At 57.5% G+C, this 21,038-nt stretch overlaps 1 protein-coding gene across 3 annotated transcripts; it reads right to left on the bottom strand.

Annotated features, from left to right (window-relative positions):
* Positions 1-354: 354 nt before the first annotated feature.
* Positions 355-19,199, bottom strand: WDR5 (WD repeat domain 5). Of its 3 annotated transcripts, XM_058302642.2 has the most exons (16): positions 18,371-18,534; positions 17,657-17,793; positions 17,456-17,501; positions 15,990-16,176; positions 14,576-14,684; positions 14,076-14,149; positions 13,656-13,745; positions 13,344-13,433; positions 13,075-13,158; positions 8,905-8,960; positions 8,005-8,051; positions 5,667-5,742; positions 4,328-4,361; positions 3,946-4,020; positions 3,135-3,222; positions 355-2,280 (listed from the first exon to the last, which is right to left on the bottom strand). In XM_058302642.2, the coding sequence occupies exons 4-16, from the start codon at positions 16,068-16,070 to the stop codon at positions 2,180-2,182; spliced, it is 1,005 nt and encodes a 334-aa protein (XP_058158625.1). In that variant the 5' UTR covers positions 16,071-16,176; positions 17,456-17,501; positions 17,657-17,793; positions 18,371-18,534; the 3' UTR covers positions 355-2,179. The 3 variants fall into 3 exon arrangements, 2 of the variants coding, with proteins under 2 accessions (XP_058158625.1, XP_058158626.1); XR_011649517.1 differs by lacking the exons at positions 17,456-17,501; positions 17,657-17,793; positions 18,371-18,534 and adding an exon at positions 19,056-19,199 and having other exon boundaries at positions 3,135-3,770; XM_058302643.2 differs by lacking the exons at positions 17,456-17,501; positions 17,657-17,793; positions 18,371-18,534 and adding an exon at positions 19,056-19,199.
* Between the last annotated feature and the right edge of the window lie 1,839 nt (positions 19,200-21,038).

The following is a 21,038-nucleotide window of genomic DNA, read 5'->3' on the forward strand; positions in this document are numbered from 1 at the left end:
CAATCCTGCCAACAAATCCCCAGAAAGACAACCCGTTTCTGACAACCCGAAAGGTGGAAACCGCAAAGGTTAGGAGCCTTGTCTTGTTTTCTTGAAGTTGTAAGATGAAGGGCCCATGCATGGGCCTGGAAAGATGTTTGTCAAATTAAATAATTTGATCAATAATTCGTTTCCAAATGCACACACTGCCAATCACCAAGCATCCTGGATAAAAACGGAAGCTCAGGCTGACCGGCCTTCAGGTCTTGCTAGTTCGTACAGAAGAGGTAGAAGAATGTTAAAAGGCGAAACCCATGCCAGCTGCCACCCTTCCCCCTGCAAAAAGAGCTACATTTAAATTCTTATGGGACAAAATTACAAGACATGAAAATCTTTATTTTCAAAAAGAGAATGTATTTTTACATAAATCTACAACAAAGAATTCAAATGTAGAAAAAATAAACGCTCTTCAGGGGCCCAGCACACCAGAGGGCAAGCACCGCCAGGCCTTCTGGGAACTCCAAAATCAACCCAACGCAGGGCCACCTCCTACCCATCCTGCCACGACCCAGGGACCCCGACCAGAGTTCCAAAGACATAAGCCCCACCCACTTGACCACAGATTATTTTCTAGAACAGAGAACCTGTTTGTGCACATGCTTCCAAAAGGCGGGCTGTGGAGGGGCCAGCTCAGGCTCATTTCCAGACGCAGCCGCCAGAGCACGGCCCACCCACCCACCCGCCGCTCTCCAGACAAGCCCCACTCCCTCAGGGCCCCCAGGAATCCATCTAACCACACAGCTCGGTCTACACCCCGGATCACATCCACGGCCACCTGCAAGCCCGGGGGCCAGGTGGCACTGTCACCCTGCCCTACGACGCCACCCTCCCGGTGGTGACGCCAAGCCCCTCGCCCGCACCCCCAGGCCTTGCCCTCCATCTGAGCGTGCTGGGGCTGGAACTTCTGGGCTCCCAGAGCTCCCCCAGGGACCCGCAGCAGCTCTAATAAAACACTCGGCAGCACCTGGCACCACCACAGCGTCTTCCCCAACCGAACCCCCGCCTCTGTGAGAAGCCAAGTTGCTGCAGAGACATCCAGTTCGAGCAGGGCAGAAGCCTGAAGCTACGAGGGCCACAAGCAACACCCACCTCCCTGGCTGAAGCTGGCACCGGGGCTGCCCAAGGCTGGCAGTGGGGAGCGGGTACTGCTGGAGCCTAAACCTGGAATGCACATCGCACACCAGGCTGAATCCTACAAGCTTCTGCCACAGCAGCGACTTGGATGTGCCCACAGAAGGCTCCAGAAAGAGCTTCAGCCTCTCTGCCAGAGAGCGCGCCTCTCAGTTCCAGCACAGTCTGTGCTCCTCCACCTCCAACCCACACGTGCTGCTGCCCGGCGGGCAAGGGCCCGTCTGCCTCTGCCCCTGGGTCGCTGAGAGTAAGGAAAAGGAGGGAGGCATCGCTCAGGCACGTGTGTCTTTTGGAAAAAATTCAGTCTCCAAACAAGCGTGAGACCTTTTCTGAAAAAAGCCACGTGGAGACACGCTGCGTGTTGGAACTCAGAGGCCACAGCCCACCTGTCCTACCTCTCGTGGTACTGCTGGTTGAGTGGCCGCGGCGAGATAAATGGGGACAAATATGCACGTACCAGGCCGTCGGCAACATGAACTGTGAGCTTCCAAAACACAGAACGTTCTTTACGTGGAAATAACATTACGACATTCTGTGTTTTCCAGAAAAACTTTAAAATACACCGGTAACTACTACACACGGGAATCAGTTAACAGTTAAAGAGCCGTGGGGAGTCTGTGTCTACTAAACAGAAGAGAGGCAGCTGGAGGGTGGAAGAGGCTGGGGCTCAGAGCCCGCGGCGGGGCTGCTCACCACGTGCGCAGAGGGAAATAAAATAACAAAGAAGTACAGAACATCGACTGGAAAAAACACAACTCATGATAAAGTGAACGTCACCCTTCTGTAATAAAAAATTAAAAATGCCTGCTGACTGTTATACAGGTGGGAAATCTTCCCCAGACGGTGCTAGAAGAATTGGCAAGAAACGTCGCCAGCAACTTTGAGAACTTCCAGGTACACACTCTGCCCCTCAGCCAAATAATCTTCAGAGAGGACGCTCAAGCCTAGACCAAGCAGCGGCCTTGTCACGCCCGCCGGTCCACGCCTTGCCGGTTAGGCAGCAAAGGGCCTAACAGTCGCTCTTCCACAGTTTAATGGTTTTGTCGTTTTCTAGGGCAGCCGAGGCAATGATGTTTTCTGTCGGGTGACAAGCCGTGGAGATCACAACATCTGAAGACAGAAAGCCGGCCAGAGCGTTAGCACCGCCCCAGCTTCTGAACAGAGAACCCCAGAACGGCTCCAAAGTGCATGAGCCCCACCCAACACCGAGGAGGATGGAGACCCAATTTAACACAAAGTGCTGCTTTCTAGGAGCTTAAGCAATTTGGGGAGAAAAAATGGAAAGAGGAGGAGAATGAGAGAATGCAAACACGTGTTAACCTCCCGGACGCATTATGCCCAGTGTCTGCAGTTGCTTTTTTGAGGGAAGGTTTAGCACTCATCAGGTTTTCGGAAGTCACTGACCCCAGGCGGGGGGGCCAGCAGCCCTGCTCTCTGCTGACAACTGCATGGAGTGGGCATGGCGGAAGGGAAAGGCACGGCAGGGCAGAAGCTGCCCTGGAGGGCGGCTGGACCGGAGGACAGTAGGCAAGCGTGCTGCAGGGGGCAAGCGTGCGCGCAGGCATCAGGACAAGCAGCAGCTCCAAGCTGAGCGGCAGCAACGAGCCCTCTGCCCAAGGCGGCAGGAACCAGCTTCTCTAGAACTGGACAGCGGGCAGCCTGACACACACTGGACAAGGAAAGGGAGCTAGCCACAAAGGGGACAGACATCTGGGGCCATGTCCACGCAGAAAGTCACAGTCACATATTTTAAGGCCTAAGCTGCACTGTCCAGATGTAACTGTGGACAAAACCGTCACTTACCACAAGTCTCCAAAACAGTGGGTGTATTCTCCTCCCATGCCAGAGGGTCGAGGAGAACCGGAAGCAGGCAGCAAACTGCTGAACTCGCATCTTTTGTTTGTTTAAAAACTATTAGCACATTAGAAAGCTGTTTGGGACCACTATAATACACTTAAGCTCACCTGTATGGCCTTGTAATTTCTGTACAATCTCTTTTGTCTGAAGATTCCAAATGTAAACCAGGTTATCTTCTGACCCAGACACAATCCACTAGTCAATGGCAAAAAGGTAAGAAGAGGGGAGAGAGAAAAACTAGGCTGCGGCTCACTTGTGTGAAGGACAAATGGCACGTCACAGCCTCCCACCCCCACACGCACCTCACACCCTCTCTCTGTTGGCGGCTCTGTTGAAATGAAAATACAGAGAACTTCCATTCCTCCCCAGCCAGGGCCTGCAGTTTCATTTTCCCAAGTAAACCAGCCCTGCATGCCCCTGCGCTGCGCCACCCCCTCCCCGGTCCCCCGTCCCCTCCTCTCCATGCGTGAAGAAATGCAGGGCTTCACAGGTCATGGGGAGCCTAGGAGCAGGGGGATGTTTGCTTTCCTTAAACGGTGGTTTCTGCAGCTCCATCGCCTCCGTTTCAGATGAACATCATCAACTTATAGCCCAACGCAGACCCGAAGAGAGCCACGAAGACCCAGGGGGCTGGGGTGGGGGCCAAGGGCCTGCTGGGAGGCAGCCTGGGAGCAGCCGCTCTGCTCTCGGGCACATGCCTGCCCAAGCTGCGCCCGCTGCAGCCCGACATCATAGGGAGTTCTCTGTCACCAAGGGAGACGTAGTGACTCGACTGGATGGGGAGGGTGTCCCCAACACACTACGGGGTGGCTGCCGTTGTACACATCACCCAGCCGCTCAGAAGACAGACACCCAGGACGGAGAGGGCCGCGCCTCCCAGGGGAAGGGGCTCCGGAAGGCACTGCGCAGGAGACCTACCTTCCCGCCAGTCACTGAAAAGTTGGCAAAAATGCAGTACTTCTCGTTCTTGTGGCCCGTGTAGGTCTTCAGGCACTGCGAAGGAAAGCTCGGTCAGCACCGCCCCCTCGCACACAGCCGCTCCTCTGGCGCCAAGCACAGGCCTCCGGCTGCCAGGCAGACCAAGCGCGGGGCTCCCCTACCAGCATGACGCCGCTAAAAGCTGTGCCCCGGAGCCTGGCCAGGCCTCGGAAAGCCAAGGCCTTAGGAACCTGCACCAAACCAGCTCCAGGAGACCTTCCGTGACCGAGCTCCCGCGCTGCACGCCCTGGCTCGGCTCTGCCCAGCAGGCCACGCAACGTGGCGACTGCGGGCCCGGAGCCAGGCCGATCACAGCACTCACCTTGCCTTTGCTGTAGTCCCAGAGCTTCAGCGTGCTGCAAGGCAGAGAGAGGGGGTCAACTACACGTCTCCAAGGAGCCTTCTCTTCCGGCACGGGGCGCCCCTCGCTCTTAGCAACAGCAGAGCCCACAGCACAGCTGTGAGGAGTCCAAATTCACCAAGGCAAGTAATTGGATGGCATTTAAGAGCACAGTGCGAGAACTCCAAGTATTTGTGATTCAAAGGCAGGTTTTTAAAAAGGAATGAATGCATACAGGTGAAGGGTGTCTGTCTGGGGTGACAAGTTAGTTCTGGAAATGGATGGTGGTACTGCAACATGGTGACTGTGATTAATCCCTTTGAATGGTGGGCTTGGGAGGGGTGGAGAAGGAAAAATTTGCATTGAGCATATGTTTACAATTTAGAAAAAAAGAACAACTAAAGAACAACTCAAGTGGAAATCACAAGTAAATGCAATACCTGATCCTGGATGGGATCTAACAATGGAGGAGGAAAGGCTCAAAAGCACGTCACTGGGACATACAGGAGAGCTGGGACAGCTGTGAGCTTCCCGTCCACGGAAAGCCCTCGACCTCGACACCTGCACTTACGGCAGACACGTGGGCGAGGAAGGGACCGTCTGAAGGCTGATACGGCCTACGGCAAGTGTCCAGGAAGGAGGGCGATGGCTAGGTGGGTGGAATGCTACGGCACGTGTGGCAGATGTGAACACCAGGGGGTCTGGGGAGCAGGGGGCACTAAGTTGGTGCTCTCTGTATGGAGTCTGCAGTATTTTTGCAACCATCTTGTACATTTGAAATTATTGCAAAATAAAACATTTTAAAAAGGAAGCTGCCATTATCTTCCCTAAATCAGCAAGTGGCCTCATTCCCACCAAAAAGGGACATGGAAGTCGCCCTGGTTCCCGAAACACCCAGATGGTACGGGTAACACTCGCTCCTTCCAGGGCAGGAATCCACTCCCGGGGCCAGGGACTGACGGGTCAGCCCGGAAGATGCGGGCACTGCCCTGCCGCCGAGAAGCAGGGCGAGGTCCGTGCGCAGAGGGCCAGAGCCCACCGCCCAGCGGGTCCTGAGCTTTGGGAGGGGAAGCCAAGGTGCCAGGGGTCAGAACCGGGACGCGCCCAGGTGGCCCACCAGCCCCTCAGGACGGGAAGCACAGGGCGGGGGGCTGGGAAGCTGGTCTCCTAGCAAGCCGGGCCAGCGCCCTTGCCTCCATCCACACCCGCAGGACTCGGGGTCACAAGCTCTTTTTCTTTTTCCAAGAAGTGCAACCTGGGCCGGAGAAGGCGCCCCGGGCACTGGGGCAGGCCCCTCCCCCGCAGAAGCCCCGGCACTCACTTGTCCAGGGTGGCGGCGAGGATGTACTTGCCGTTGGGAGAGAACTTCACGAAGGACACGGGAGGGTTATCGTCATCTGCACGGAGAGCCAGGCTGAGGGCCGGCGGGCCTGGTGTGGCCGCGGCAGGCCCCCGCTGCCCGCCCCCGGGGACGGGGATGAAGGGCCCACCACGGGGCCGACCGGGCCTCCCACAGCCGCCATCATGCAGGCCAGTGCGGCGGGCGTGCCCAGCCCTCTCCGCCCACCAGCCCACTGCTCTCCATGGGCAGCTGCTGCTCTGGGACAAGGGGCCTGGGGCCGAGGACCGGCTCGGAGGACCCCGGTGCCATCCCGCCCGGGCCCCCCAGCCACGGGCTCTACCTGAGGGGACCCGCGGGCGGCTACCTCACACGAGGGCAATTTTGCAAACACCCAACTAAACTGAGAGAACATCCCTGCCGCCAAGTAAGCAAGTGCCGGAGGGGAAAGATCTCAGGTGTCTTCTCGACGCAGCTCCCGCTCACGGCTCTGCCCCACATCCCGGGCCCACGCGCTCAGCCCAGGCGATGCCGGCAGCGCAGCCAGGTGACAGCAGGCTCATGGGTGAGCCCCGGGGCCTGCCGCCACCCCGAGCTCAGCATGCTGGCAGCCCCATCACCCTCCCCGGTGAGGAGGGGTCTGAGGGAGAGTGCACCTGGTGTGCAGAGGGGAGGACGGCTGTAGAGGGACCCCCGAGGGTGTGCCCTGAGCACTGGAGTGGCACAGGGTTACCACCTCTGAGGCACCAAGCCCCGCCCCCAGGGCCCCGAGACCTCTGCTCCCTCAGGCTACACTGGAAGAGCCAAGGGAAGGTGTGAAGCCAGGCAGTGGGCGCCCTCAGGGCACCTGGGGCCCCCCAGCCTGGAGCTCACCAGGGAGGGAGGCCCGTGTGCCGTGGACAGCGCTCAGGCGGGCCCGACCGCTCACCCAGCTCCTCGCAGAGCACCGGGCACCCACCACTCGAGTCCCAGCCCACCAGACCTGATGGCGAAGCTGCTCACCATGCCCTCCCTCCCAGACCCTGCGCCTGGAGCTCCGCAGGGCTCACGGGGCCCCACCCTGCTGAGGGAGGCTAGAAAGGTCAGCGTCAAGTCCACCAGCAGAAGCACGCCGGCCCTGCTGTGAAGAACCAATCCTGACCTGCCCAGCTGGGTTCAAGGCCTGGCTCAAGCACGTGCTTGTCGTGCAGCCTTGGGCAAGTCACCTGTGCCTCGGTTTCCTTGCTTGTGAAACAAGGGTAACCCACCATGCCCGGCACAGAGCAAGCTACCGCACGCCTGTGCAAGGCCCTCAGCACAGGCAGCGTCCCCCGCCAGGCACAGGCAGAGGTGCCAGCCCCTGCGGGGAGAGTTGCTGAGGCTGGCACAGCGTGGCTTTGCCGTCAGAGGTAAGGGCACACGTCGGAAGATGTCCCGGTAAAGCAAGGCGGCCCCAGAAGCCACACCAGCTCCCACGCTAGCCCAGGGACGGATGCGTTGAGGCTCCAGGGCCAGCACCCACCCAGGGCGGCCCAGCTCCCTCCCAAGGCTGCACCCACCCCACCAAGCATTTCCAACCTGAGACTCCACCGCTCCGGCTCAGCTTTCTCAGCCACACCTGTCACTACCGCTCCTGCGTCCTTCCTCTCCCTCCCCTCCCGCCACCATGCAGCCACGCTCCAGTCACGCACGCCGGCTCTCCCGGCCGGCCGGGCCAGTCCTTCCTTCCACTCCATGTGCGCAGTCTGGCCCTCCCTTCCTGCCTGGAGGCCGCTGTGGCCGTCCATGCTTCCCCCAGGGCTCCCAGGGCACCCTGGTCCTCCGTCGATGCCCGCTCAGTGGCCAGCACCTCTCTCATTCCCGGATACTCCCAGCCCTGCCACGGCCGGCAGTGAGCAGGTGCCAACTGCGTCTGCTTAGCGGATGCCCCCCAAGTCCCCGAAGCCGGGGAGGAAGAGGCGCCGGCCTGCCCAGTGCAGGTGGGGCCCGAGGGCCTGAGAGCCAAGGCCACTGAGCGGCCACAAGCCAGGCCCACAGCAGAGGACGAGAGGAAGGGCGAGCTGCCGGCAGACCACTCACCCCCAGACTGGCCCGGGAGGAAGGGTGGGGGGCACGGCAGGGAAGTCCACAGAAAGAACAGAGCGAGTGGGCGGCTAGGAGCCGGGGGAGAGCAGCAGTGAAGAGTGAGGCGACACCGCCCAGAGGGACTGACAAGGAGATGAGGCCAACTCATGAAAAAAGGGAGGTTTCCAGAAAAGACACTCAAGAATGAGAAACCCCTCAGAGAGGTGGGCAGACTCGCCCGCAACGCCCCGCCTGGCGGCGGGTCAGGAGCACTCACCGATCAGCGTCTTCAAGCACTGCCCCGAGGCCGTGTCCCAGATCCGACTGGAGAGGAGAGGGTAGAAGCTGGTTACGGCCGGCAGTCCCGGGTACAGGCACCACCACACAGAAGCCCGAGGAGCAGCGCTTCTCTTTCCACCCACCTCCTGCTCCTGGTCCTAGGCTGAGACCCCCTGGTACTGAGTCCCCACGTCCCAGAGTCACCTGAAGACCAGGCCGTCTACACACACAAGCCCCGAGCACAGCGCACTCCACGGGGACAGATGCCCACACTGCTCTTCCAAAACCCACCTACGCTCACCACAACTGGCCACAGAGAAAAAGCCTGTGCCCTCCCAGCCTCGTCAAGGTCAAGGACACCCACAGGCAGCTCCTTCTCCACACCACACACACCCTCCACACGATGCACGCAAACCCAAAATACAGCAAATGCTTTCTCTCCCCCCGCCCGCCCCCATCGTGGAGTCCCTACGCCTCCCACCCCAGGCCCACAAGCCGTGCCCATCCAGACCTAACCGGGTATGTCAGACCCAGCCCTCCTGCGCCTCGCCTCCCCGGTCTTGGGCTCCCTGCTGGCTCACCCCCTCAGCCTCTGACCTGCCCTCGCCGGCACAAGGGCGGCCCCTACTCCGGAATCCTCGCAGACCCACACGCACAGGCATCCCCCCCGCTCGCCGGGCCTGGGCACCCTCCACTGCCCCGACCCTGCACTCTTCCTCCGCAGCAGCTGCCACTCTCTGGAACTGCGCTGTGTGTCTACACTCTCACCCCTTACTTGAAGGCAAGCTTCTCAAGGGTAAAGGCCTTTATCTCTTCTGGTCACTGCTGTACCCCTGGGCCACACACAAATCATCCCATATAAATGTCTGCTGACCAAACAAAAGAATTGTTCTCTTACCAGAGTCCATCGTAGCTACTTGAAACTATTAAGGATCCATCCCGATTGAAATGAACCTAAGAGGGAAGTGGGAGGGAAGGAGGGACTTAGTTACACCGCCAGCGCTGACGGCCTGTCACCCGGGCCGCCTTCCTCTCTGAGTGCCGCAGCACACGCCAGGCAACAGAACGCCGTTCCCTTTGAAGTCTAGGGACACCACGGTACTCTAAACAGGTGCATAAGCGAAACGAACACGATGGCCACTTGTATCTGGTGTCTTAGGCAGAAGTCCCGTTTTGTTTTATGACGGGTGACTGAGCCAGAAAAAGCAACCCGGAAGGAGGCCTTGGGTATTTAAGTCACCTCGCTGTGGAGGAGAGAGATGCAACTTCTGTCCATCTGTCCATCAAGCTGTCACTGGGGCTGAACAGCTTGCCCAGGTCAACGTGGCTACAAGTAACTTCCCATTCACGTTAAAACAAGACGGGCACAACCGGGACAGCACCAAGTCCACCTACTCGGCAACTGTCCCCAGGAAGGGAGCCCGGTGCCTTCTCGCCTACACCGCTGGCAGCCACCCAGAGCAGAACCCAGATGGCGGGGGCCAGCTCGCGCTTTTCACGTGGAAAGGAAACGCGATTCGGGCTACTCCAAACCGCTGCCTCAGCCTAAGCGAGAGTGGCGCGCTTGCTGGGAGTGCCGCGCAGCTTCCCTCCGCCATTTCACAACCAGCGCTCTCGCCTGGATGCCTAGTGCACCCCCAGCAGGCTGGGGCGAGAGAGACTCCCGATGCAAAGAAACTGCAACCTGACCACAGCACCTTTTTCTTTTTAAGTTAATTTATTGAACTTTTATTACTCATATGTAACCAGAAACAATAAGTATATAATAATAGCTGTGAGCTTACAAGTCAAACATATATAACATCATACAAAACTATCATAACTCACCCTACCACCAGTAACTTGCATTGTTGTTACACCTTTTTAACTAATGATTAAAGAGCATTGTCAAAATATTTTTTCTGGTTCAATCTTAGAGGAAATACAACGTCAGGGGTTGGAGTTCATTACTACCTGCACACTAGCAGGTTACACCAGGACACACCTCTTGACAGGTAATACCTTATTGGAACCCTGTCTTGTTTCGTGCCATGTGTTCTCTGTTTCCTACAGTAATAGAGAGTAATAGTGACTGCTCAATGGGGGTGAGGCCGGCTGCTTTCATCCACTGTCCACACCAGGGCCCCCACCCAGGTGCCAGGACGCTTGGCTAATCCTGTGCAGGACGGGGTGCCTAGCAGCACCCCAGCTCCACCCGCCGGATGCCAGGAGCACGTCCAGTTGTGACAACAAAACAGGTCTCCCAACACCGCCAAGTGCCCCCAGGGGGCAACACTGCACAGGAGAAGCCCCTGGAGTGTGTTAAAACTCAGCCTGTCCCACCCCGTTTCTCACGCACCAGGTGGAGGACGGGCCCTGAGACTCTGTATTTCTAGGGATTCCCTGGGGTGGTTTGGAGCTGGACGGGCCCGAGAAGAGCACGCTCCCACATCTCACCACCCCTGTGGGTGGGGACCCACCGCAGGCAGGACTCTCTGACAAGGCTACTGCAGCTCAGGGGTGGCTGGCCTCAGTCAGGGTGGGCCTAGTCTGGTCACTTGAGTCCTTCACAAAGGGAACAAGACAGCAAAGCCAGGGAAGCCGAGGCTGGAGAACAAAACCCTGGAGAGGAGAGCCCAGCAGAGCCGCCCGCCTGGCCAAGGATCGCAGCTGCCAGTTTTAAGAAAGCATCGCCTGAGGAGGCCTTGACTTGGACATTTTCTCGGCCTCAAAACTGTGAGCTACTCAATTCCCATGGTCAAGCCAAACCGTCTCACATCTCCTCAAGCAGCCTAGGAAACAGACGACGGCGCCGCTGCTGGCGGCCCAGGCCCACCCCCGGGCCACGGACTAGGGTCTCAGGGAGCAGTATGGGCCCCGAGTGTAAGTTTTATTTCCCAGCAGCTGTGTTAGAAAAAGGTGGAACTCATTTACGGGGTGGTTCGTTTAGCCCACCGCCCCTACGATGCCCTCCTTCCCAGGCGGAGCCACATCGAAGCACAGACTCGCCTCTGGCTCCTGCGGCTGTTCCGAGTCTCCGGAACCCGGTGTGGTTACGCCACAGCGCTGCCCCCTTGCCCGGCTCATCACGACTGCTTGGCCACCACGGGGGCTGGGGTCTCCGCACTGGACAGCGCAGCGCTCGGACACCTTCCCCAGGAGGCACACAAAAGGCTTTGGGATTGTTTTCCTTCTGTTTCCACCAGTTTTCGTGACAGGCTGCGCTCACGGCAGCAGCCGCTCCCTGGCCATCTGCTGTCAGCCTGAGTACTTTCTAGCGCGCCACGATCGCTCTAACCACACACCTCCCTTCCTGTAAATTTACAGAACGGGCTTTTGTCAAGCCCACTGTGCCAGGGGCTGTGCTCTGTTCCTAGCTCTGGCCGCACCCCCATCTCCGCAGCCGCGCGGCAGTCTCCCCATCGGCCAGTGTCTGCGGAGGGAAGGTCGGGGCACAAGGCAGCACAGCCCACCCCGTGCCAGCCAGCAGCAGGCAGCCAAAGTAAGTGCCGCAAAGACATGAGAAGACGCCAAGACGGAACAGGGGACACAGACCCCAACTTCCATGAAGAGCTGAGAGCAGCCCTCAGGAGGTGCCGCCTGAAAAAGCCCTGGAGAGCTAGCCTGGTGGGCAGTCGGCAAGCACCAGAGCACTGAGGCAGCGAGCCATCGGGTGAGCGTTAAGAAAAAAGCACTGTCCCAGCAGGAGACACCAGTGGCTTGGACCAAGTGGAAGGACACAGGTGGGGAGAAACCTTGATGCTTCTAGTGCCAAAATCTGTTAAAAAGTTGAGTACACGCGCCCAGGCACAGCATCTCCTCTTGTGGAAACCATCACCAAAGAGGCGAAGTGCAAGCGAGGGCACCACAGCACCCTCCTGCGATCACAGATATGGCAGGAAGGGAAATGAATGGCCCGCAGAGCGGCCCAGGGGACAGGGCGGCCAGCAGGGCCACACGCAGCGACCCACAGACGCCCAGGAGCCTTCGGTGGTGAGAGTCCATCTGCAGGCATTGCACTGTCACCACTATTTGTAAAGCCGGGACACCAGTGAGGCTGGCTGGCAAGTAACTCAAGAGACAACCAACTCAGAAGGAAAGGCCCCAAACTGTTAGCGGGTGGCCCTGGGGGTCAGAATCACAAGACTCTGAGTTTCTACTTTCTATACTCGCTGGCCTCTTCTGTTTTGTTTCTAAACGAACACACGATACTTTCGTAAGAAAGAGGACTTAAAACCCCACCTATTAAAACACACGCCCCCCAATGCAACCCACACGCCCCTCACCCTCCCCTTCACTCGCTCTGGGCGCCCTTCACGTGCGTTCCGCTGCCATCCCCAAGCTGGAAGGCAAGGTCTGCTCCGACCACGACCCCATGGCTGGGCTTCTCTCCACACATCCCCCGTCCTCAGCACCCAGGGCAAGGCAGCGCTGCTGGGCCAGCAAGGATGCAGCGCGAGAGGCCGCGAAGCCCGTGCTGGCCTGGACGCTTGTCTGGTTGTGGGTACCCGGGTGGTGCGCCAAGTCTCCTCTCGCCTACAGAACTCTGCCAAGTGCCATGGACCACCTGCTGGCAATGAGCACCGTCACGTGGGATCCATTCAACTTCCCAGAACGGGGCAGCTCTGCCAGGAAACAAGCTCAGGCTCTCTTAGCAAGGGAGCAACCTGCATGATGGCCTCCAGCACTCGGCTTTCACACGCTTGGCAAACACAGTGGACCATGGCCACACCTGCAGCCATGGAGCTTCTGGGGGGTCTGACCCCTGACCCCGGTAAGCCTCACCCACCCCCTCCTCCCCCAACCAAAGTCAGTGCCCCTCAAATCCCCACGTCAGCCCCACCTCCAGCGGCCCGGTTCCCTCCTCAAAGCACCTTCCTCCTGGGAGACTCGATCTCAGACTGCCTCCTGCTGGAAGCCCCTTTCAGGGACCCCTGGTGCTCACCCACCTGCCCCTCCACTGAGGACAGAGTTGTGGCTTCTCGTGAAGCGTCCCCAGGCCCAAGCCATGACCATCACTCTCTGCTGGTCAAGATCAAAAGCCACGCTGACCGCAAGCCACATCACGTACAACATGAGAAGGACTTACAGCGGAGACGGGGTCCGAGTGAGCGGGTAGAGTCTTGAGGCACTTCCCTGTCTTCACATCCCATATCCTCACACTTTCGTCAAACTGCAGACAAAACCAAAGTGATTCCAAAGGAAGGAGGAGGTGATGGATGCTCGGTTCCATCGACCCCATTCGCACTTAGCACGAATGACTCAAAGCCCACCCATAACCCTCCAAAGTGCTGGACAGACAGACAGACACTCAGACGCGCCTGCAGCCCCTTCCAAACAAGAGCCAGCTGCACTTACAGATCCCGAGACGATGAGGTTGGACTGGGGGTTGAAGTTACAGCAAAAGACGTAATTACTGTGTCCCTTCAGGGTTTTCAGACACTTTCCCTAGAAGGAAGTGTTGTCAGATTCAGTTACTCCCCAGGGGCGTTCTTCCTGAAGGTCAGTGTCAAGGGAAATCCCCCACCCTGCCCTCAGCCACAGCTTTACGCACAGTGACAAGGCCTTCCGGGACTCGCTGCTCCCCAAAGCCGACTGTGTCGTGCCCCCCACCCTCCTCCGTCAACCACACATCTTCATGGAAGAGAGGGACAGAGAAGTGCCGCTTACCGAGCTCACGTCCCAGATCTTCAAGGTTTTGTCATCTGAGGCGGAAACGAGGAGGTTAGAATCTGAAGACCAGGCCACGTCTGATATTCCCTTGGAAGGAAATACGAGGTCATCATCTTGAGGTGACCAAGAAAGATTAACCAACCAAAGGTCAAAGTTCCCAACACCCTAGTAAAGATCAGTAAGCACCAGTCGCCCGCTCTCAGGAAATCCTCTAATGTCAACCACAAAGAAGAAACTTCACACAGGCCCCCAAGGAAAAGCCCTACTGTGTTAGACCTCGCAAAACACAAAAAGCAAAGAAATACAAAGCAAACTCACAAGCCCTCAAGACTGCAAGCCCCGCCCACTTGATTACTTTAGCTCCACTGCTCGACAGTCCATTTCATTTTGCCCTGATCCAATAGGACAGAAACCTACCAGCTTGTGACCAGATATGGTTTTCTCAAATTTTCCATCATATGCTCCCCAAATTTTAATAAGTTTATCCGCAGCTGAAAGGAATAAAAAGGAACTGAAGGTCAGAGCAGCAACGCAGCTGTCCAGCCATCTAGCTGGCAGATCAATTAAAACTCTGGCTTTCCTACACGAGCCCCGGTGCCGGGCCTGAGCCGCCCCTGGAGCCCCTAAGCCTGTGTCAAGCGCAGGGAGGGGGTGCCGAGCCGGGAGGCACAGAGCAGGCTTTCCCCATTCTCCGGGGTGTCAGCTCTCAGCAGCCTCTCTCCCCCCCAGGCCCCCATCACCTTGGGAGTGGCCACAGGCACAATTTCTACAGGCAGTGACTTCTTTACAGTACAGCGAAGGGACATGGCTTGCAGCAAATGGCCCAGTGACAGTTTAGAAAGTAAATCATCCCACCTCTCCCCAATTCCGTCAGGAGTCACACTGCCTCTACCAGTAACATCCTCGATGACACTTACAAGAACTTGCCAGCCACTCTCCATTGGGACTGAATTTCACAGAAGACACAGCTTTTGTGTGGCCAGCCAGGGTGAATTTCAGAGCATAGTTCGGTTTAACAGGTGTAGGCTGTTGGAGAGATGGTACAATTTAAACATTAACAAAAAGGAGCCATTACTGTCTAATTCAATTGTTTACCAGTTTGAATTTGATTTCCGAAAGTTTCATTTCAAGCTCAGACCTCTCTCTTGAGCTCCAAATCCATATTCCAAATACCTACAAGAAATCTCTACCTGGATGTCACCTCTCAAATTGAACATGTCTAAATCTAAGCTCATTGATCACTTCCCCATCCCCTTCCCACACACACACAAAAAAAAAAACAAAAAAAAACTGTGCCTCCTGTATTCTCCATCTTAGTATTAAGATTCCACCACCCAAGTTAAAAAGGTCCAAGGACACCTCAAGGGACCACTCCACCCCACATCCAATTGGACATATCACTGGGAGACCACTACATCACACAAGTCTCCAAAGCTCTGGCCTTGGTCTCCCCCGCCTGACCCCCACCCCAGAGCATTGCCCACTTTGTTAAAGGTCTCCTTTGCCTCCTGCTGTCTATAGGGGCGATTTGCAAACCTGGCTAAGCAGAGTTCGGAGTGGGGGGCAAGGTGCTGATTAAGAAATGGTCTCCAGGCCACAGACTTGGCCCAGTGGTTAGGGCATCTGTCTACCACATGGGAGTTCCGCAGTTCAAACCCCGGGCCTCCTTGACCCGTGTGGAACTGGTCCACGTGCAGTGCTGATGTGCGCAAGGAGTGCCCTGCCACGCAGGGGTGTCCCCCGCGAAGGGGAGCCCCACGCACAAGGAGTGCGCACAGTAAGGAGAGCCGCCCAGCATGAAAGAAAATGCAGCCTGCCCAGGAATGGTGCCACACACATGGAGAGCTGACACAGCAAGACGACGCAACAAAAAGAGACACAGATTCCTGAGCCGCTGACAACAGAAGCGGACAAAGACGATGCAGCAAATAGACACAGAGAACAGACAACCGGGGTGGGGGGGAAGGGGAGAGAAATAAATTAAATAAATAAATCTTTAAAGTAAATAACTAAATAAAGCTAACTTAAAAAAAGAAAAGAAAAGAAATGGTCTCCAGGTCCCATTCCCAGAAATTCCTACAATCAGGACCAAGAATCTCTATTTCTGACAAAGCTGCATCACCGTGCTGGATCATGCACCCTCTTCAGGGGCAGGCTTGGGAACCTGGCACATAAAATGCACTTGTTAGGTAGGTGGCCGCTGACTACAACGTGGTGGCGATGTTTAACTGAGCAGGAGCGAACAAGCCGATGGGCCTGAAATGGTATTTCCAAGGACCTCGATGCCTCTCTTCCCTGAGAAGCTCCCCGAGGAGCCCTTCCCAGACACACCTTGCTCTGAGTGGCGGATGAGGACGGCGCCGGCTGCGCTCTGGCTGCCTCGGTCTCCGGCTTCTTCTCCTCCGTGGCCATGGCTCTGAAGCCCAGCAGGCAGGAGACGCGTGCGGAGCAGCACACGGCTTTCAGGAGGAAGACGTGCAGTGGAACGGCCTGCTGCTAGTTGAAACCTGGAGAGGACCTAGACCAAGAAACACACATTTTAAACCTAATACCCAGGAGAGAAAAGAGAAGGAAAAGGAAAATAATGAGCCTTGCAACAAGCAAACTGCTCCAACTTGGGGAACCTGCCTGTTATCCTAACTCCATGCTCACACTTTTCAGATGCTATGCCACAATATTCCTGCTCCCACCCCTTCTTGTAATAAAAAGACCCCACACTTCAAGGATGGCTCCATATGAATGCAGCATGGTTCACACAAAAGGCAATTTTCTTCAAAGAGCCCAAAGGTTTCTTGACAGAAAACTAACATGACAAATTACAGGAGACTACGCTTTGGGGTATAGAAGCTTGGGAACTCATCCAAACGCTAAAGTGCATCCCAAGTGACATACTACCGTTAAAAACCATGTCTGAAAACATAAGAGGTCCTAAGCCTCCTGGGCGGGCTTTGCTGTTAAAAGGTACAGGCTGTAGATGCAAAGCCGCTCTCCCAACTGCCAACAGCTTCAAAGGCTCTCCATCCCTAGCGAGACGGCTATAAAACACAGCTGAGAAAGGCAAGCAGTCAGCTGTGCCTGCCGAGGTTCCACCTTCTTGCCTTCTGGAGGAAAGGTAGAACATGGATACGCTAAGCCAGGGATTCCTAACCTTTTTTGTTCCATGGACCCCTTTCTAGTCAGGTGAAAACCATGGACCCTTTACTAAGGCCACACTATACGGTAAATTATTTAATAAATATATCACACCCTCACCAACACATCCCCACAAGAGTTTTTTTTTTCAATTCAAGCTCAATTAAGTTTCAGCCTGTCAATGGGAAATATCTATAACCTGTGCAGTAAGTGATCCACTCTTCTATCAATGGAAAAGTTCCATTCTTCCAATACAGCTCCTAAAGCACACCAGGTTACTCTGAAACTAGGAACCCACTATTAAGGAGAGCTGCCAAATCACTTGCAAATACCACTGGCCATCCAAGGCCCTGGCTAATCTACGGCGCTTACACATGGGAAATTCCAGCTTGGAGCTTAAAAGAAGCCCTGCACGAGCTCCCAGTAATGCTAGGATGAAACAGAAGTCATCAGAAAAGGCCATCTCTCGGTCGTCATCCAAGAGCAAAGGAGATGTGAAGCGACACCACTGGGCAGAGTGCACGTGCGCACAGCTCTGCTGACCTACAGCAGAGAGTCCCCGTCCTAGGACAGCTCCCGAAGCCCAAGGCTGAGGAGGAGAAGGGCAGGTCCCTGAACCCAGCAGCAGGCAAAGCGCTGCCCCACAGTGCTACGCACTGGGTTACCTTCAGTGCAGCCTGGCTGGTGCCACCTCAACTCCCTCGCTCTTCTCTGTGAATGGAGAGAGAATGGTGGTGCCAGCGCTGGGTGGGCAGACACCAGTAGCCTCAGAGGCGATGCAGGAGGCTGGGCTCTGTGCCCCAGACAGGTCAGAGGGCAGCGCAGAGGGACCAGAGCAGCTCCGTTTAGCGTAAAGTGAAACCCACCTGAAGGTGGGGCATGGCCCACAGGTGAGGAGCAAGACCAGGGGATAAAACAGGTGGTCTCACAGGAAAACTGACCAGCTCTCAAGACTGTCACATGTTAATTAACACGCAAAAACATCAACTGGAGAGTTGGGCTTCTGGAAAGGAGGGGTACAAAAGGCAAGCACAATCAATCAAGGAAAAGGAAAGAAGACTGGGCTTTGACCTCTAAGAAGGTGCTGAGTGCTCCCCTCAGCACCCACGCGAACCTGACCACCTACAGCAGAGCCCCCCAAACCTCAGAGTGCTTGCAAGATGCAGAGTCCCGGGCTCAGCACTAGAGCTTGATGCCTTAGATGTGGCAAGGACAAGGTAATGTGCACTTTTCAAGAGGCCCCCAGGTGACCCGCAGGTGGATGCCCAGCCGTGCTGAGGAACGCCGCTGTCCGGCCACCAGGGTTCCTGGACACGCTCCTTCCCCGCCCTCCTACCTGCCTTCGCGAAGGGGCTGGGCCAGCCTCAGGTGCACAATCTAGCACGGTGCCTGCAAGAGCCAAAGCTCAAAACACTGTTTGCAAAGGAAGCTGATAAATGGAACAGGGAGGATGGAAACATGACTGCAGGCTGGTAAGGAGGGTCCCACCCAAAATGGCTTTCACGACCAGCAAGGGGTCCAGGGCACCCACAGGTGACAGCCCCTTCCGGGACTCAGGGCTCTGAGGGGAGAGACAGAACCTCACTGCCTAGGGCTGGGGGAGACCGGCAGGGTCAGGGTGCAGGACGGGAGTGGGGGAGCTGATCCACAGAGGGACGCTCGCCCCCGCCTGCATTCAACTGCGTACACCGCCCCCAGGCGCTTCGCGGGGTCCGAGGGTCTGGGGTCTTCTCCTGGCGGAGCGCTGGGGGAAACGAGGGCCTTGTGAGGAGTGCCCGCTGGCAGCAGGAAAAAAGCAGCCGCGACCCCTCGGGCTTAGTCTTGTCTCTGGACCGCCGGGGAGGGCGGGGAACGCCGGTGGACCTTCCGCTCAAGGGCCACCGCTGGGGGCACCCGGAAACCCACCGAATATAAGGGGTGCACGTGAGGAGAGGGCGAGCGAGGACGGGGCGCGACGGGCGGGGAGTCCCACCCGGGAGAAAAGCGAGCAGGCGGGGGTCCCTGGGACGGGACGCGGCGTGGAGGTGAGGGGAGGGCCGCCCTCGCCAGGGATCTCCTCAGGGAGAGCCCGTCCCCGCCGGCGGAGGCAGTTGGGGGGTCCCCCGGGCGGGGGCTCCTCGGGAGGGGGCTGCGCGGGGCAGCGGCAGGCGCTGGGCCGCGGTCGGGCTTCGGGGAACACGTGCGGCGGCGGGGGACGGTTTGGGGGTGCACCGGCGACGCGCCCGCCGCCTGCCCACCCCCAGCGTCGCGCCGCCGCCCGCTTACCCGCCGGCCGCAGCGGCGCCGGGGCCGGGGCGCTCGGGTCGTGGCGTCGGCCGCCACCTGGGCGGGAGCAGGGGCCGAGCGCGACGAAGCGGCGGCTCCGGCGGGCGCCAGGCGGCGGTGGGGGGAGCCCGGCAGTGCGCGTGCGCGAAGGGCGGTGGCGGCGTCCTGGGGGCGGGGCGGGCGCACAAATCCAGCCTCTGGGAGGGGCGCTACGGGGAGCGGTAAGGGGCAGAACGCCTCGGGCAAGCCCAACGCCTTAAAGGGGCAGTGTGCTGAGCGTGCTTCCCGCTTAAAAGCGTTAAAGCCCGGACTTGGCTGATGCATTTTTTAAAAATTGAAGTGTAGCATACGTACAGGAAAGGGCTCGTGTGCCCTCCAACTTACACACTGAGCACGGCCCGCAGCCGGCGCCCGTGTGGAGGAGCAGCGCCCTCCTCCCGCCTCCCGCGGAGGTGGCGCGGCCCCAGCGTCTCCGGGGAGGGTCGCGGGCGCCGCGGGCAGCAGGCGCTGCTTCTCACCGCTCGGGTCGACTGCAGCGGCCGGGGGCGTGTGGAGAGCACCTGGGGCGCGGCCCTGGGCTGCGTGCTCTTCTCCCAGCGTCTCTCGCTGAACGCCCCCCGGTGGACCGGTAGTCAGGCCTTCCCAGGTGGGAGATAAGAAGGCCGAGCTGCGGAGAGGTTGCGAAACCCGGCTCGGGCCAGTCAGTGCCCTGGGCCTGGCCCCGAGCCCTTCCTGCACCCGCTGTCCTGCCCAAGGCTGCCACTTGCAGCCTCGTCCTGCAAAGACACCACAGTCCGGCCAGTTCTCGTGTGCACCCAGCGCTGCGGAGCGATTTCTCCCCAGGGCCCCCCGCCTCTCCTCTGGCAGGCCCGCAGAGGCTTCCAGCTCCCTCTCCTGCACATCCTCATCCAGCTGCCCACGTCTTCTACCCGCGGGGCTCCACAGCTTCACAGCCTCAACCAGGGCTGTGGGCAGCATAACGCAGGCCCTTATTTTCCAAGTAAAAAATGGAGCACTGAATAGGACGTGGGAACCTGTGCCAGCAAAAGGGACCAGGCCCTTGAACAGACATGTCCAGGGAACGTCCAGAGTGTGGTTATCATAGGTACGGAGCTGGAAGATCTGGACTCCACGGTACCTGGCTGCCGGCCCCGCAGTTGCTCCCTGTGAGCCTGTGTGCCTGCCAGCCACGTCATCTTGGGCCAGGTGTGCCCTGGGCATGAGGTGGTGAAGCACAAAGGGGAGCAAAGCCTGCTCAGGACTGAGGGAGGGCACTCAAGGCAAGCTTTTCAAAACCCAGTTCAGGTCTGTCATTCTCTAGAAAGGCTCCCGTTGCCCTCAGGCCAAAACCCAAACTCTGTGACAGGGTTTAGGAGACTGTCTCCCCTCCACCCCAGGACCCACCCTAAACTTTGCTAACTCAAATTCCCACTTTCCACTCTCAGGTAAATTGGCCTTGCCTCCATCCCCACCCACGAGGTTAGAACCATCCTCTGAAAATGAGAAAATCCTTTACCTCTGTTGATGGTTTTGCAGTCCATGCCTCCAGTCATAGCTAAAATCCTGAAACCAAGTTAACAGTGGGTAGAGCAGGTGAACAAATACAAACCATTGGCTGTATTACCTATGTTGTAACTTTTTATATCCCTCCCAAAAAGCTGTCAGGCTTAGAAAAACCATTAAGTGGAAACAGAAGAAAAACTAAGAACTAAAGAAAAGTAGAACTACTTCGGTGTTTTAATGTTTTGTTTTTGTTTTGTTTTCAGACTATTAACTGCACTTTGGCCAGCAGAGGTGAATTGGTAAATGAAACTCTTTCCATGAACAACTCTTATAAACACATTTCTAGAAAGTATCTCCCCACCCCCACTCAAGGCTGCCCAGGACCAGAGTACACCGAGAGCCTGCCCAGCACCTGCCAAGGTCCCCTGGGGCTTCTCAGTCTCCCCCATCCCCCCAGCTGTATTCCCACCACTCCCAGTT

The sequence above is a fragment of the Dasypus novemcinctus genome, chromosome 8 (assembly GCF_030445035.2).
Source record: "Dasypus novemcinctus isolate mDasNov1 chromosome 8, mDasNov1.1.hap2, whole genome shotgun sequence".
In the NCBI taxonomy this organism is placed as follows: Eukaryota; Metazoa; Chordata; class Mammalia; order Cingulata; family Dasypodidae; genus Dasypus; species Dasypus novemcinctus.